Below are 18,379 nucleotides of genomic sequence, written 5' to 3'. Positions count from 1 at the left end.
GTGCAAATCTTCTAAGATCACCTGTTTATCACCTATAGACACTCCTCCAAAGTAAACAAGAGATTTATCTTTATTAGGGAATAAGCCTGTTACCTCAGAGAAGCTTTCCAAAGCAATCTTTAGATGATGGACATCCCTTGGAGAACCCTTACTAAACAGAATAAGATCATCCGCAAAGCAGAGGCTCACCATCTTAAGATCTTTACACATAGGATGAAACCGAAAGGTCGTCTTAGTTGTTTCCTTCTTCAGCCGTCGAGTAAGATATTCCATTATAAGAACAAACAAGAGAGGAGACATCGGATCCCCTTGTCTAAGACCTTTCTTCCCCTGGAATTTACCATGCAACCTACCATTCAGCATTATCGTATAAGAAGTGCCCTTCAAACACACCATTATCCATTGAACAAACTTGGAAGGAAAGTTCAGACCAACAAGCAAATCCTCCACAAAACCCCAATCCACCGTATCATAGGCTTTACTGAGATCTATTTTTATAGCACATCTAGGAGAGACAATCTTCCTACCATAGTTCTTGATTAAATCCTGGAGAATAAGAATATTGTGGGCAATAGATCTCTTCTTTATAAACGCCCCCTGATTTTGATGGACCAACCACGGAAGAACTTCTGCTAAACGCTTGCTCATTAGCTTGGTTATGCATTTGTACAGAGTGGAACAACAAGCTATCGGCCTGTAATCAGCCGCTCTCATAGGGTTCTCCACCTTAGGGATCAAGGTAATAACTGTTTCATTAAACTGAGCTGGGATTTTTCCCCTAAGGAAAAACTCTTTTATTGCTTTACACACCTCTGCTCCAATATCTCGCCACATTACCTTGAAGAATTCAGAGTTATAACCATCAGGCCCTGGACTTTTCGTGCTCGGGATACTAAACAAAGCCTCCTTTATCTCTTTATTGGAAAAAGGATGAATAAGCTTTAGCTGTTGATCCAAAGTTAACCGATTGCCCATCTCTAAGCAATCACCATCCATCCTCCTGGTTACCGTACTAAAACTCCCCATATAACTTTTAAAGTGCTCAAGAAAATGCGCCACCACTTCAGTGTAATTCTCAACAATTATTCCATGGCTATTGACAAAGCTAGCTATCCTATTCTCCTCCCTCCTTTTCTTGATACAAGCATAAAAATAGGTTGTATTACCATCTCCTTGATTCAACCAAGTTACCTTACTTCTTTGAACAAGATAGCTTTTCAGCATTTTTTCCTGGTTATGAAACTCCTCGGCTGCCACTCTCTCAGCTCCTATAAAAACATCTTCTCCTGGTTTTTCTTGAGCTTTCAATCTAGCCTCAAGATACTTGTCTTTAGCTCGTTGAAAATTTTGCTCCACACTTCCAAGTCTTGCATAATTTACGTAATTTTTAATTTACTCATAATTTTTTTTTTATAATATCCAAACACTTCGAAAATATTTTTTATCAAAAAAAACCTCTATATACTCGTTATCAAAATATAAAAGTAAATTAAATTTTTTTACTTAGTTTATACTTTTAGCTGTAACAAATGTAGAAGCTTAACCAAATAAGAATTAAAAACACGATTCAAGAAAATTTTGAGTTTGATTAGTTTGAGATTTAAAAATTGTGTTTTTTAAAAGGGTGTTTTGGAAACAAAAATTTGAATTTTATATGTAAAAAATTATTTCTAAAAATGTGATTGGTTGTAGTGTAATTTTGTATTTTTGAGTTTTAAAAAGTTAGATTTGTGATTGGTTGGGAACCTCAAAATAAAAAAAGTAAGAGAGTATTTGAAGAGTTTTTAGATTGAATGATTTGAAAACATAAAAAACATAAAATTATTGTTTTCATTTTTAAGCATAAAACTCAAAATTTAGGTGGCCTTTGGTAATATTTTTTTAAATCAATTTTTTATTTTCAAATTTGGAAAAGTAAAAATATTTTTCAAAGACATAATCTATAAAACTGTTTTTACTTTTTAATTTTTTAATTGAGAATTAAAATTTTGAAAAGAAAAATAACTTTCAATATATTTTAAACAATTTTTTTTTCTTAATCAACATTATAGATTCCATCCAGACCCGGATCTAAATTCCCCCAGGGCCCTAGCGCTGAACCCCGCCTCTGACCCGAACTCGAATCCGACCCTGGAGCTAGACTAAACTTAAAAAAATTAAAAAATAAAAGTAAAAATGAATTTTACAGAACATACTTTTATTTTTTGTTTTTAAAATTATAAAATAAAAGTAGTTACAGAATGCATTTTTATTTTTCAAAAACAAAAATTTTAAAAATAAAAATTTTAATTTCATTTTGCATTTTTTGTAAGATGTAATATTTAAATTTAGAGATGTAATGTGGCATTTGTTAGAGCAATTCAATAAGGAGAATCTCATCTCACAACTTTTTATACTCTCACTCAATTTAGAGTAATTTGCGGCATAAATACTTAAGTTTTATGCCCAGTAGCAGATAAATACCAAAGTCCTATTTTTGGCGATAAAAATACCTTTTGTCAGTACTTTGAAACTTCCGTAAGTACCTCTCCGTTTTCTGTCTTGTAATGTGCCAGATGGCATACCATGTCATTAAAAATAAATGCCACATCATTCCCATCATTAACAATAAATTATTATATATGTCAAGTAGATGTATATGTGGCAATATTTAATTGGTCCATGTTATTTAAAAAACATTTTAAATAAAAATTTTATTAAAAAAATTATTTAAAATTAAAAGAAAATACAAAATAATAATTAATAAAATTTGAAACTTAAAATAAAAATTCTTTCTCTCTCTTCTATCTCGTTTCTTCCTCATTCTCAAGTTCTCAATGGCTGCCATTAAAATACTTAAGCTTTTTAAAAAAAAAACATTGATACACTTAAGACGAAGATCTAGACTTTTTTTTAAAAAAACTGAGCACATTAAAATTGATACACCTATTCAAAATCACACTTAAGCTTTTAAAAAAAAAACTGATACACTTCACCAAATTTTAAATCCCAAACTAAAAATAATTAATTGTGACTTAGATCCATATACTAAAACTTAAAAATTGGTTGTATGGCTTTTGATTTAATCTAAACTCTTGAGAATTATATAAATAGTTTGTCGGGTGTGCATTGTTAAGAAGATAACAAAGGAAGGGTGCAATTCCTGTCCAGTATGCAAAGTCGAATTGGGTGTTGTCCCACTTGACAAACTCAAGTATATCACTCTGTTGGAATTTATTTTACCAGGATCTTAGATCTACTCACAAGTATGTTTATTAACACCCTAAATATGAACTTTCTAAAACGATGAAATAAATACATATAAAGTTAAAGAAACCTTACATTGGGTGCAGCGGAATAATATGACTCCTTCCGTTCAGATATCTAGCCCTTGATTCCTTTCTGTAGCAGAGCATTATCAATATCTGAACCTGGATCTATTTCTCTGAATCTTTGATGCTGAAACCTCCTTCTTGCTGAAAGTCTTTCTTCACGATCTTCCTCACTATGATTGAGGTATCACTTGCTGTGTGTGGGCACTACTCATACACTAAGATTTTCGAAATTGAAGGAAGAAGAAAGAGAAAGTGGGTTCGGCCAAAGATAGGGAGAGAGAGGCTCAGTTTTTTCTGAATCAGAAGTGTCAGAAGAAAAGTGTAATTTTCCTGAAGCCTTCACTATCTATTTATAGCATTCCACTAGGGTTAGGTTTGAATTATTTGGCATTAAAATAATGAAAATATCAGAGGTAAATTCCTATAAAAGTGGTCGGCCCTATACTAGTGGATTTGGGCCTCACTTTTTGTAATTTTGCAGTTTTATCTTTTCTGTATCTGATTTTCTCAAAAACGCCAATTTTCTAATTCAACCATTTAAATTATTTATATATGCAATCTCAATCTATTACCTTTTGTTGTACATGTCAAAAACACAGGAGAAGCCCCACACATTAGTCCCATGTTAAAAAAAACATCACAAAAAAATAAAGAAGGTACCGGTGGATTGACACGAAGATCTAGCCTTCGACGAGATGAAGAAGCGGTGGTACTGGACTAAGACGAAGATCTAGGCTTCAACAAAAAAATTAGGGCTTCGATCTTCTTAGCCATTAGGTCCTATCGAAACCCTAATCCTGTCGATGTCGATTCCGTCAAAGTCGGCACCGTCGATGTCAGTCTTCTCGTCTCCAGCCATCGGCGAACACCCACACCAAACTCTGATGCCCACCCTCAACAACAACAACTGCAGAAAGAAGAAAATAGTGAGGAAGGGAGAAAAAGAAGATGAAACAGCCAATACCTCTGTTGACTCACTCATAGAGAAATGACCATTCATGGTCCTCATACCCACTGGTACAGATCGTCTCTTCCATTTTAGGGTTGAGACTTTGAGATATTTTGAGAGAGAGAAAGAGGTAGCAGGAGACAGAGAGAGTGAAAAAGAAAGAGATGTGATTAATTTTTTTTAATCAGTAAGAGATGTGATTAATTAATTTTAGTTTTTTATTAATGTTTTTGTTTTTCGAAAATATCTTATTAGTTTTTTAAGATATATGATGTGGCAGTGCTTATTGTTAATAGTGGTAGTGATGTGACACCTGGTACATTACAATGCAAAAAATAGAGAGGTACCTACGGAAGTTCCAAAGTAGTGACGAAAGGTATTTTTACGCCAAAAATAAGACTTTGGTATTTATCTACTACTCGACATAAAAATTAAGTATTTATGCTGCAAATTACTCCTCAATTTATTATCTAGCTTATGTTTGAGAGAGACTCAGTTGAACTCACTGATATTAATGACATATGAGGCTAAATTAGAATTGAGCATCTCATGTAATATAATATTTTTCTCTTAATTCAATTCAATCTAATTAATAATTATATTAAAAAAAATTATTATCCAATCTAATTAAATCCAATTATTAATTAAATTAATTATTTAATTAAATAACCAATTACATACTTCATTTTTAATATTAAATTAGAAACATGAAACAATCTATATTTATTATGGGTAAATGGCGGCAAAACCCCCAAAACTTTCATTTTGGTTTCACTTAACCCCCAAAATCTAAATTTGGGCGGTAAAATCCCCAATACTCGTATTTTGTTAGCAATTTAATATTTTTGTCTATTTTAGGTGTTAAGTGCCATATTGGACTGAACACAGTGTACACGTGACAATTTTATTGGTCCACGTAAGAAATTATTTAAAAAAAATAAAAAATTAATTATTCTAAAAATAAAAAATAAAAAAAAAACTTTTTCTTTAAAAATTAAAAAAACAATTTTTTAAAAAAATTAAAATTAAAAAAACCCTAATTTCCTATCCCATACGCCCCCTCCTCCTCCTCCTTCTTCTTTTTCTTCTTCTTCTATCTTCTTCTCTGCTAAAAAAAACCCTAACCTAAACCTAACGCACCTCTCTCTCCCTCTGTTCATTATCGCACAGCCACCCATCCAAACACTACCCAAAACCCAATCGGACCCAACAATAATCAAAACCCAACCAAACACTACCCACAATAATCAACCCCACAAACTAGTAAGCGAAGCCTCGCCCCTCCAATCGGACCACCAATCGCAGCGAAACCCAGATCTGCGACATTTTCTTCGAACACCAAAACCCAGCTTTCACAGTCGTCGACCACAAAAGCTTCTAGCATCGTTCACCACAAAATGCCAAAATCCCTGCACAGGAGAGAGAGAGAGAGAGAGAGAGAGAGAGAGAGAGAGAGAGAGAGAGAGAGAGAGAGAGAGAGAGAGAGAGAGAGAGAGAGAGAGAGAGAGAGAGAGAGAGAGAGAGAGAGAGAGAGAGGAAAGAATAGAGGTCAACCTTCGATTTCTGGGTTGGGGATCTCAAACCTTCAGTTCTAAGATTTTACATGTGATGGCTGAGAAGGAAGGAAGGAAGATGGTGGCGATGGTTGGGAAGGAAGGGAATAGTAGTGGGTGGTGGCTGGGAAGGAAGGGAATAGTGGTGGGTGGTGGCTGGGAAGGATTCACACCACGGCTTCTCATGGCAGAAGCCATACGAACGACTTCATCGTGAACAAAGAAAAAGAAAAAGAAAGAAAGGAAAAAAAGAAAAATCATTTTTTATTTATAATTTTTTTTAATTTCAAATTAATTTTTTTGTTTTTTTTAAAATATTTTTTTATGTGGACCAATAAAATTGTGCCACATGTACACTTTGTTCAGTCCAACATGACACTTAACACTTAAAATGGACGAAAATTTTAAATTGCTAACAAAATACGAATATTGAAAGTTTTACCGCCCAAATTTGAATTTCGGGATTAAGTGAAACTAAAATAAAAGTTTTGAGGGTTTTGCCACCATTTACCCATTTATTATTTTTTAGTTTCCAATCTAGATGACACGTGTGCAATAATAACTATAAAAAGAAATATAGATGAGAGCCATGAGACCCCTTAAAAAGATTATAGATGTGACATTGTGTGTGGCATGAGTTTGAAATGAATCAAATAAGATACACAAATGCTATCTCATTATTTAATTTTCTATAATTTTGATTAAAATAATAAGAATTTTTATCTAAACACCAAAACATATAACCCCGCAATCTTTTAATTTTATCGAAAAAATAATCATAACACTTATATCTTGGTACCAATTCCAAGTTTGTACTACCCTCCTCTATGTGTCTAACAAATATTCCATCCATATATAACTTAAAACTAAAATTATTTTGTCTTGAGAGAAAGGGAGGAAGAATATGAAAGAGACAAAAGAACCTTTTGCTTTAATTTAGTTTGCCGAATGGACAAGATTTCCATATGCATGGAAGTCATATACAATTAAAGTATATCTAGTTTGAAGCCTTTAATCAACCAAAAGAAACAAACTTAGACCAAAACCCAAAAGGAAGCTACCTACGAATTATGAGAAAAAATAACAAAAAAACAAGGAATAACCATATCCAAAAGAAAACACATAATTTGAACCCTCATTCATTCTTGATTTCCAAATTAATACTAGCTATCAAATACTATAAATCCAAGGCCACCAAAGTCTTCCTTTTATATACTCATCACTAAATATTTATTTGGAGAAATACCAATCTCTCTTTCAAGTTAATTTAAGAAAGTTTTTTACATTACAAGAGTGAGATTTTTTAATTAGATATAGTATTATTATTATGGAAACAATCAGGCCAGGTACTGCATCTGTTAATCAGAATAAATCGTATGAAGAATTCGAACCACCCTTGGAATGGGTCAAGGAGGAGACTTCTGACACTCTTCTTGTCTTCTTGCCAGGTTCATATTACTAAATATATACTAGCTCATATATATGTATATGCACATATGTCAATACACATATATTGTTTCATTGTGCATTGCATCTATCGCATATTACTATATTTTGGTTTTGATTTTGGTTTTTATGCATTTTTTTTTGAGAGATAATACAGTTATGTGTTCAATTATATTTATTTAATTTTAATAAAATTTTGTCGGTAATTATAATAACTATTGTAGTTGCACACATGTATAAAGTGAATGTGATTATTTTACAAATTTTACATTTTGATCATGATGCTAATAAACTTGTGTTTAAATTGAATATCTAATTTCATAAAGAAATTAAAAAATCATGTTGCATCATAATAATTTACTAATATTATTTGGGAAACTTATAAAAATACTAGAATTATTGAGTTTTTTACAAAAACACTATCACAGGAGAATTTTTTCAAAAATACTATATTTTTATAATAAAAAAAACAACTTTAGAATAACAGTAAAAACTGAACACAATACACAATATTTTTTGAAAAAAATTTCACCCCACTATAAAAAAAAAAGTAAAAAAAATTGAAAATTTATATATATAATTACTCATATATATATATAAATTCTTTTTGTTTAAACATTTATATATATAATTACTCATATATATAATTGGCGAATCAGGGTTTCAAAAGGAGAAACTGAAGATACAAATAACATCAACTGGAAAACTGAGAATAAGTGGTGAAAGACTAATAAGTCAGAACAAATGGCGTCGTTTCATTAAGGAATTCGAGTTGGATCTCAATTGTGACACCTCCAAAATCTCTGCCAAATTCGAAGGTGGAATCCTTTACGTCAAAGTACCAAAACCAACAACAAAAACAACTACTCAGCCACCTCGAAAACCAACTCCAACCCCAACACCAACAACAACACCAACACCAACACCAACCCCATCATTACCAGCTCATCAAGACCAAAAACGACAAAGAATTCCTACTCCTCCACCTCCACCCCCTCCAACTTCTATCCTAAAACAGCAACCTGATCGTGTCAAACCAATAAACAAGGACCACATTAATAATGGGGCCGCCGAGGCTGATCATGATCGCAGGAGGAAAGAATTGCTTGATGATACCGCGGCCAAGACAATGCCGGCGCAAGCTGATCATGATCACAAGAAGAAGGTAACAATGCAAACTTTGGTGGCCTCTAAGGATGATGATGATATGAAGAAGAAAAAGAAGATTATGCCAAGTACATCATCATCAGCTGATGATCATGAGAAGAAGCTTTTGGGTTTGGATGATAAGGCTGGTGTTGCATGTAAACCTGGTGAAGGGTTGGCTGAGAAGGCAATGAGACCTTTGCAAAGTTTGTCTGTGAAGAAGTTTGGTGTGAGGACATTGGTTAATTCGGCTCTAGCTGTTTTGTTTGTTGGGGTTCTTGCTTTGTATGTAAGGAACATCTTTATCAGGACTTTTGGTGGTGGTAGTGGTGAAAACAAGAGCTCATCAGAGCTATAATATTGTTTATTACTTCACCAATTGATTTATTATATGTAAATTGTTTTCATGTACCATGTGCCTATACTTTTACTTTGTTGTGAGATGAATAAGGGGAGAAATTGTTTTAATTTAATATTTTTATTTGTTTGTAATTCAGTTTGATGAATAATTTATAATTAATCAATTATAACGTTTCTTCACAAGCAAGATTATAATTTAATTGAGGACTAAGTTTATGCAGAACAATAGTTGTAATTAATAATGAAGCTTCTTAAAAGGTCATTTAGTTAATGTAATAAGATTGATTTGGTTAGTATTGTATTCAGATCAGATACATGAAGCTACTAATTATAGTATATACAATCATGATCCTAACTAACACTAACTAATTTTAACTCAAACTCATAATTGGAGAGTCATCATTTTTTGAGTTTAAAACTTGATGAAATAAAATGGACATTGCTTTTGCTCTTAAAAAAACTTAAAACCAAACCTAGTGCAAGAGAACTCATGTGTCCTACTCTTACACCAGAGTTATTACACGCAGACCAAAGAAAGCTTGGAATATAATTGAATAGAATTAGTTAGTACGTACTACCATTACAACAAACCAAACCAGAAGCAAAAATATAAACACAAATAGTTAACAAGACAATATATAAACACAAAAGTATACACTAAATCACAATGTATCCATTGTGAATTAATAGATAGAATGATATGTTGTTGAGGCTGATTACGAATTATGCATTGTAGAGAATTAATTTCCTATATGGCAGTTATATGCAAAGCAAGCTTGGATTGGAGTGGCTTATATATTATTAGGGAATAAGAACAAGTGATGGATAAAGCAAATTCTCAAGTCAAGTGAATGAATTTGATTTAGTTACATGTAATTAATTCACAGTAAATACAAAGCCAAGTACCAATATAATATGTGGAAAAATGGGGTGGGAGGGATGCAAGCATCATCGCAGCCTTGAGCAGATCTCAACTATGTTGGCACCTACTCAAACCACCAATCATGTGCATAAGGCATAGCCCAACCTGAAACTTACAATTATTGTTCATTAAGTAGTAGACATAGTTTAAACACAAGCAAGAGTCAATAAAAAAAACAATGTAATGTAATAATGTATTCTAAATTCTGATGAGGAGGTTGAATTGGCTTGGCTTAAAGATTCATCTTCCAGACAGTAGTACGACCAGAACCATCCCCTGTAAAAATATGTCCTCCTGGACCCTTTTGAATTGTCCTGACTTCTTGTGTTGTGAAGAATCTGCCTTTCTCTTCAAAGCTTGGCAATGCATACAGACGAACAGAATTGTCATTACAAGAGCAAAGCAAAATGTTGTTTTGGTCATCAGATTCTTCTTTTTCTTTTGCATCACAAGTCTTTGGAGGGAGTGTTATCCCATTTAGTGCAAGAACACCCTGAAACAAACATATTATTACATGATGATCTCATATTATTATTATAATTATAATTAATAGTAATAATAGATTAATTAGGATGAATGAATTCATACATGTCCTTCTTCATGGGTATGGACTGTCTCTATGTTGCCTTTTTCAGTGGTAGCCCAAATTTTGATAGTGCCATCCAATGAAGATGAGACTAAATAATATCCACCAAATGCAAGGGACATGACACCATCTGAATGACCTTTCAAAGTGGCCACACATTGTAAATTGTAATCCCACACCTACAAGCCAATACAAGATTAGAACACAGTAACAATACAAGTATATATGTATGCAAGCAAAAGAGTAATCTATATGTACCTTGATTGAGTGGTCTAAAGAAGCTGAGAAAAGTCTGTTTCCACCATAACACAAACAGACAACTGGACCTCCATGTTTCATGGAAGATGGAACACCAAGAGGGATGAAAATTGGATTAGCAGTAGGAGAAGCTCCATCAGAGGAAGCTTGCCAAGCTAATATCTGACCACTCTCGGTACCAGCAAACAGAGTACCATTGACAACAGCCATACAGTTGACTTGACCAACAGGTCCCTCTCCATCAAGAGTGATTGTAATTTCAGGTCCAGTGGTAGTATTATTCTGAGTGTTCCTAACCTTGATCTGATTTGGGAGACCAATGAAAAGCCAAGGGCCTTCATTGATCAAACACCCAACTGGGACTCCAAAATTGATGACAGCAGTGGTTTTACCGGTGTGGCAGTCCCAAATGCAAAGCTTACCATCGTAGCTTGTTGTGTAGAGTTTATCTCCAGAACCCGAATCAGGTAGAGCAAGACCAGTCACCGCCTATAACGAACCAATACCATTTTCCATTTTCCATTTTCCAATCCATGAATCCAATCCAACCAAGCAAGAAGCTAAGGAAAGAATCAAAAAAACACTGTAAAGAATGTAGCAAGAATACCTTAGTGTGGCCATGGAGATTTGCGAGGTAGGAGTAAAGATCACCCCGAGACCAAGAATGGAGAAACTGACATCGACCCCTTCTCACACACCTCCCTTCAGCCCAAAATTTGCACACTTTTTCCATTGATCCACTCTTTACATTCCCACTCCCACTCTCACTCGCTCTTCGACGAAGATACGTAATACCCGTATCTTCTCTCTCTCTCTCTCTCTCGCTCTCTCTTTCTTTCTCTTCTCCCTTTCTCTTTCTCTTTCTCTTTCTCTTTCTTCGCTTTCTTTCTTTCTTTCGCTTTTGCTCTATAACGGTCCTCTGTATATATTTAAATTTAAATTTCAGTTTCCTTTTTTTCACAAAAATTCTATTAAAAAAAATAATAAGTTATTAGGCAGTCGATTTCAACCCGCCTGGTACGGCTGCGGAATGGCTCACGCCCATTTATTTTCACTAATTTAATAAAAATATTGATAAATTCTGACAAAGATTGAAAAAAAAGTTTGTTTTTGGAATTGAAAAAGGTTTTGTAGGTTAGGGACCCACAATTGATTTTAAAATTAGGGCAGAATATCTTATCGGTAGTCTCATTTCTTTATTTATTATGATTTTTAATATTTAAATATTAGGTTTTGATTCCCCTCAAAAAAAAAAATATTAGGTTTTGATTGGGATATTTTAATAATGGCTAATTAGTAATTTTTTTCTCTGAATTTTGACATGTATTAAATTGTGCCCCTGAACTTTTTTGGCCGTTAAAAATTCCCCTGAACTATTGAGGTTGTTAAATTTAAGAACTTTTGTCTAATTTTAGTAAAAAAATTCTAATATGGATGAAAGTTCAAGGGGCATGATTTAGTACATATCAAAGTTTGAGGGGCATGATTTGATAGATATCAAAGTCTGGGGAACATGGTTTAGTACATAAACAATCACTGAAACAGTAAAATTGAATGAAATTAGACAAAAGTCCTTAAATTTAACAATCTCAATAATTCGGGAGGAGTTTTTAACGGCAAAAAAAAAATTCAAGGGCACGATTTACTACATGTCAAAGTTCAGGGAGAAAAATTACTAATTAGCCTTTAATAATTTATTGCTTCATATTACTTTTTAACTGTATACATTGTATAGTCATGTAATATAACTATATATGGCATATTAAATAGGTTAAAAGACATAATTACTTTAATAGGATACACAATATTTTTTGAGAAATTACCTCATATACTATTTTTTTTTTTAATTTTTTTTAATTTACGGTTTGAGTTTCTAAAGTGGTTGCAGCGTTAGTTGCAATAAGGGTTTCTATACGATTTTTTGTTGCAATTTAAGTTGCAGCGCTAGTTGCAATAGGAGTTTTTACGTAGAATTTCGTAAAAATGCAAAAAAAATAAAAAAATTATTTTAAAGTGTAAAAATAAAAAAGTCCCATATTTTTTTTTGTTGATTCAAAATGTTGGCAGATTTTTATTAATTAAAAAACAAATTATATTATTATCAATGACAAATAAAATATATAGTAATTAGCAAAGGTTTTAGAAAAATTCTAAATTAATTTTAACGATGAAGAAATGTAAGGAAATAATTAGAGTAATTGACAAAAAAACTTCATATTTATTCACTTCCAATTACTTTCCATCAATCACTATATTGTGAATATGTGAATCGATTGAGAGGAGATATTTACATGAACTGGTGCGATATTTTTCTCTTGGTGAACTGGTGCGATATTTTCTCTCTCCTGGTGCGATTTTTTTCTCTCTCCAGTACGTCGAAGAACCTGTTGCGATAACCCAGAAGCTTCTGTGACCAACGACGACAACCCACAGGCGAATTGAGACCCTTTCGTTCGTTTCATGTCAGCCGGCGCCGCCGATCAACGATGACCACCGTCTGAGATTGGTTCGTTTCCGTCATCTTGAACGTATACTTTTATGTTTGTTACGGTTTAACCCTCTTACTCGAAAAATTATGGCTAAACTCCCTGTACTCGACAATGGTTTTGCTATGTAATTCTTCCGTCCATTTTAGTCCGTTAACAGCCACAGTATACATCAATGTACACGTGGCAAAATTTATTAGTCCACCTAATATTAATAATATAAATATTAAAAAAAAATAATTCAAAATATAAAAAAAATATCGGAAAAAAGAAATTAAACTTTTTTCTTTCTTTCTTTCTTTCTTTTTTTTTTTTTTTTTTTCCTTTTTTATTTTTTTTAAACTGCTTCTTCTTCTTTTTCTTCTTTGCTGCCTAGAAAAGCAAGTAGATTGTAATTTCTTGGACTCAACTCCTTTAAGAGAGTTAATCACCACCGAAAAATCACTTTCAACAATAACAAAATTGTACTCTTTCTCTGCGTCTTTCTCCAAAGTCAAACAACAATCAGCCGCCTCACCACAAATAGTATAAGTAAAATCATCTTGACGCCCAACAAACCATCCTCTTATGATTTCTAGCAACAACGTCATTGCAATTTGCAGTCCCATAAGACTTTCAAAACCTAAACCCCTTCTTCTTTGACATTTCAGGTTTCTGTCTCTAGTGTGAGAATCCTCTCTTTTTTTTTTTTTTTTTTTTTTTGCGGGAAATTAAAATGTGGAATGGGTTTTGCTCGTTTAACAAACCAGTTTTGGAGAATGGTAGCTATGGATGCAATTGTACTGAGAAAAACTAACGTTGAGTGTAGGATAAATGAGGGTTATCGCAAACATAGGAGGAACCCTGTTCTTGCTCCCTGCATGATTGAAACTTTAATGAGGAAGAATTGGATCTCTAGTTGATTCAGGCCCGACTCTAGGCACAGATTCGCTTTTATTTAAGTAAAATTTAAGTGTTTTATATGCAACAAATATTCATAATTTAGTTGGTTGAGATGGATGACATAATATTCAAGGTCACGATTTAAATACCATAACACTTTTTTTTTTATATATATATTTTTTAAGGCTCCAAAATTTAATTCATATTGGCCCCATATATTTTCAGGGCCAGTCTTGGGTTGATTTATATCGAAATTGGCCAGGTATTTCGTTATTCTGTGGAATGTTTTAAGGTTTGATGGATCTATTTAGAAATATGTAAATCGAGGTTCAATTCTATGCTTTTTTTTTTCTTTTTTTCCTAAGATGTGATCTGTTTCTTCTTGCATCAGATTATGGATGCCAACCAAATGTAATTACTCAATATTATTCTGTGTGTAGCATTATGCAAAGATGAGGATGATCATGTTGCTGTGGAGATAGCTCAATTTATTATGACTCAATTTTGTTAGTGATGTAGCTTCCAACATTACTGTTAATATGATTATCTTAGGTGCTTCCCTTTATGATCTACCATGATCTAATTGTTTTCTTACATTAAAATTTAAACATATCAATATTTAATGGCAAATTGAAAACATCAAACATAGTATATATCAACCACTTTTTGTCTTCAATGGAAGAATCATAAACTATATCAATATTTTCATATAATAGCAATTTGAAAACACCAAACATATATTCCTAAGAATCATGATTAATAATCAGGATTTTCCAAACATTATTATCTGGCAACTTGAAAATCAAAAAATTCTGTATGTATGAGTATACAATAGTATATAGCGAAACTGAATAAAAACCAATTATATATAAATTGTGGGATGTTAATTAACTTCCATATGATTGTACATAAAGTTGTTGATAGTGGAAGTTGTTGCAATACTGTAGGCAGGGCCAGCTTTAAAATTTAGTGGGCCATAGGGAAAAAAATATTTTTGGGCCCTCATTTAGAAAAAAAATATGGTATTTTTCAAAATTGATAAAAAAATGTGTAATTTTAAAAGGGGATAAATTTTTTTTTGGCCCCTGAGCTAGGTGGGCCCTAGGCACAGGCCTAGCCCGTCTATGCTCAAGGCCGGCCCTGACTGAAGGGGACTGGAGGCTGTAGACATGCTTTGAAGATGATGATCTCTAGCATAATAGAAGCAGAAGCATAATCTCTAGAAGCAGAATGTAATGACCGCTCTAGTAATGTGGATTAGAAAAGGCAATTAGCACTAATTTTTATTATTTTATTATTATTTGTGAATTAATTTTAAATGTGGACCACAATATTTAGAAATAAATATTAGAGTTATAATTTCTCAATTCCGGAGATTTTATTAAACTCTAGGAGTATTATTTAGTTTATATGTGAAATATGTTAATTTTGTAATTTTTGCTCGGCGACAACGGAAAATGCGATGGATGGCTAGATTGATCACATGGGTAAGTTTAGAACCCTATTTCATAGTGGGAAATAATTTAGAGAAAATAAATTATCGGGATTGAGCGGGGTTATGGAAATTGACCATTTTACCCCTAGCTTTAGAAATACCTAAGTTATATCTTTAAGGGCATTTTAGTCATTTGTTAATAAATAGAGATAGGTGGCTGCCTTAGGTTTTGACACCTAATCAAGCTAATTTCAGCAAAGGATTTACTTAGTCCTTTTGTCTCATTTGAAGAAAAATCAAGGAAAAAGGAAAAATAGAAAATTGCTTTGTTCTTGACCCTCTCTCTCTCTTTCTTGCTTTCGGCTGGGACAAACCAAGGGAGTTTGGTGTTGATTGTTGGATTTCAGCAAGGATTTCATAGGAGATAATCAATCTAAGGTAAGCTCCATTGAACCCTTCTTAGTTTTCAAGTTTTTAAGTTAGGTTGAAATGGTGTTTTGATGTAATAGGAGCTGTTAAGGTTTGAATTGCTTAGGGTTCGAATTCTGGGGTTAGGTTGAGTTGATTTGAGTCCCTAGCTACTGTTTTTGATGCTTGATTTTAGTTCTAAGCAAGCTTGAGTTTTGAAACTCAAGCTTTGAGCTTTAATGGCATAATTGGATTTATTGGTTTGTTCTGTGAAATACTGCTTGGATTCTATTGTGTATGCATTGTATAGGTATACTGGAGAGTTTGGTAAGGTTTGGGCTTGATTTGAATTAAGGGGGATGATTTTTGGTTCCCAGCAGCAGAACCGGAATTCCGGTTCTGGGAGGCCAGTACCAACCGGTCGACCGGTTGGTGACCCAGAACCGGATTGCCGGTTGGGAACCGGTCTGCCTGTTGGGGGAATTTCCAGAACCCTAGTTTTGGCCAATTTTGAGATATTTAGGGTATTGCCATGAGGTTTATCGATAGGGAAACTTTTAGTTTCAAGTTTAAGTCCCGGAAAGTGATTTAGCGAGTCACTCATCTGTGTTGCAATTATTGTGATTAGGGCATCCATCTAGCACGTGAATTCCGTTCAGGTCGGCCAGCACACTTGAATTCGGAAAACAGGTAAGAACTGTGTATAATGTATGATGTGATTATCTGAATGTGTGTATATGTGTTTATATATGCATGCTTGAATTATGTTAAGCACTACCAACACTTGTATGAACAAGTTATAGAGTGCATTGGTATAGTGATTATTGTGATTGTGAGTACGATACAGTGATACCAACACAAGCATGGGAAAATGCTAAGGTGTGTGGTACATCACTCAGTGTTACTCAGTGATCGGGATAAACCCTACCAACACTCGTACAATGAGGTACGATGTGTATGTGGTATAGTGGTTGTACCCTGGTATTGAACGTTCATACTCATCTGTTAAGCTCTGTAAATAGGTGTATGGGCGCCTATTTACAGGTCGGAAATTATATGGTATGTTATATGCATTTCTTCGAGTCCGTTGACTCACGGTTCTGCTTCCATGTGTAGGTAAAGGAAAGGCGAAGGCTGAACAAGAATGAACCTGAGCTCGGGTGAGATTGTACATGTCAAGCGGCGCGACCTGGAGTGTTCGGTCTCGGGACATCTGGGAGTTATATTTTGAAAGTCGCTGTGCGACCTGGAAGTTATGTAATTTAAAATGTAAAGTTTAAACAGTAAATTTTTAAAAGTTTGAAATCGGGATCCCGGGATTTGTAAATATTATATTATATTACAAAGTTTAATATTTAAAGCAAAAGTTTTAATTTGACACGTTTTTCGAGAAATTTCTTTGATTAGCAAAGATTGCACAATAATTGAAAAAGCACTGTAGCGTGCCTTAGCATTAGGGCGTTACAATTTTGGTATCAGAGCCGCCAGGTTTGTCTACCGAAGCTTGCTATGACATGTACAATCTTCATCAGAGAAAGCTCGGTTCACGGTTCAGTAAGCCCGTACTTGTTTAGTATTTTAAATGAATGTGAAAACATGTTAGGAAGCATATTAGATTTAAATTAAATATATTTTCTTAAAAAGAAAAGAAAGTGTGTTGCCTTTAAGTTATTAAGAGCGGTGTTAATTTTGATCGCTGTCTAACCTGCCTGGCTTATGGATTCGCAGGCTAAGTCCTATTAAATGGACGCCCCGCGAAATACAAGAAGTCAGGGTGGCATGGTTGAGACCGGAGGCGGTCAGGGGAATCCTCAAAATCCTCGTGGTCGCGGCCGTGGCCGTGGCAGAGCTCAGGGTGGTCGCCCTGTAAATCCACCTCAAGCTCCTCCTGATTGGGAGCAAAGATTTGCTGAGATGCAAGATAGAATCCGCCAGCAAGATGAAGAGATCCAAAGGTTGAGGCAGCAGGGTCCTCCTGCCGTGCCTCCTCAAGTGGTTCAGGCTGTTGCAGTTCCTGCGGTGCCAGCAGAACAACCTGTTGTTGGCAACCGTATGGAACCGTTGTACGAAAGATTTCGAAAACAGGCACCTCCAGTGTTTCTGGGAGGCCCTGATGTGATGAAGGCCGAGCAGTGGCTTTCAGTGATTGAACGCATCCTTAATTTTATGGGAGTGGTTGGAAATGACCGGGTGACCTGCGCCACTTTCCAGTTTCAGGAAGATGCTCTCGTGTGGTGGGAGTTGATAACCCTCACTCGGGACGTCACGCTGATGACCTGGGAAGAATTTAAGGAGTTATTTAACTCCAAGTATTACAACGAAGCGGTCCGCAGTGCAAAGCGGAAAGAGTTCACTGATCTAGTTCAGACTGAGGGAATGTCAGTCACTGAATACACGACGAAGTTTGATCGGTTGGCTAAGTTGGCAGCAGGAATTGTGCCCACTGACTTCAGTAAGAAAGAAAAATATTTAGCGGGTTTGAGTGCAAAGATCCGGCATGATCTGGTTATTACCACTACTGAAGCAACCACGTATGCAGAGATGGTTGAGAAGGCTTTGAGAGCCGAGGGTGCAGTGAAATTTCTTCAGGAGCCCCGGGTGACTCCGAGTGTCGGTGGAACCCCCACTGTTCCT

At 34.4% G+C, this 18,379-nt stretch overlaps 2 protein-coding genes and 1 long non-coding RNA gene across 3 annotated transcripts; 1 reads left to right on the top strand and 2 right to left on the bottom strand.

The window, feature by feature from the left end:
• Positions 1-3,973: 3,973 nt before the first annotated feature.
• On the bottom strand, positions 3,974-4,480 carry LOC133034753 (uncharacterized). Its single transcript, XR_009686121.1, has 2 exons — positions 4,326-4,480; positions 3,974-4,221 (listed from the first exon to the last, which is right to left on the bottom strand). It is a non-coding gene; the product is annotated as an uncharacterized LOC133034753 (long non-coding RNA).
• Positions 4,481-6,834: 2,354 nt separating this feature from the next.
• LOC133034752 (inactive protein RESTRICTED TEV MOVEMENT 2-like) lies at positions 6,835-8,948 on the top strand. Its single transcript, XM_061110119.1, has 2 exons — positions 6,835-7,264; positions 7,922-8,948. Exons 1-2 carry the CDS (start codon positions 7,144-7,146, stop codon positions 8,764-8,766), a joined length of 966 nt encoding a protein of 321 aa, XP_060966102.1. The 5' UTR covers positions 6,835-7,143; the 3' UTR covers positions 8,767-8,948.
• Positions 8,949-9,454: 506 nt separating this feature from the next.
• On the bottom strand, positions 9,455-11,571 carry LOC133034751 (zinc finger CCCH domain-containing protein 48-like). Its single transcript, XM_061110118.1, has 4 exons — positions 11,142-11,571; positions 10,535-11,023; positions 10,279-10,455; positions 9,455-10,183 (listed from the first exon to the last, which is right to left on the bottom strand). The coding sequence occupies exons 1-4, from the start codon at positions 11,265-11,267 to the stop codon at positions 9,923-9,925; spliced, it is 1,053 nt and encodes a 350-aa protein (XP_060966101.1). The 5' UTR covers positions 11,268-11,571; the 3' UTR covers positions 9,455-9,922.
• Positions 11,572-18,379: the final 6,808 nt, after the last annotated feature.

Source organism: Cannabis sativa, chromosome 2 (genome assembly GCF_029168945.1).
Source record: "Cannabis sativa cultivar Pink pepper isolate KNU-18-1 chromosome 2, ASM2916894v1, whole genome shotgun sequence".
Classification (NCBI taxonomy): Eukaryota; Viridiplantae; Streptophyta; class Magnoliopsida; order Rosales; family Cannabaceae; genus Cannabis; species Cannabis sativa.
This window is presented reverse-complemented; position numbering and strand designations above follow the sequence as displayed.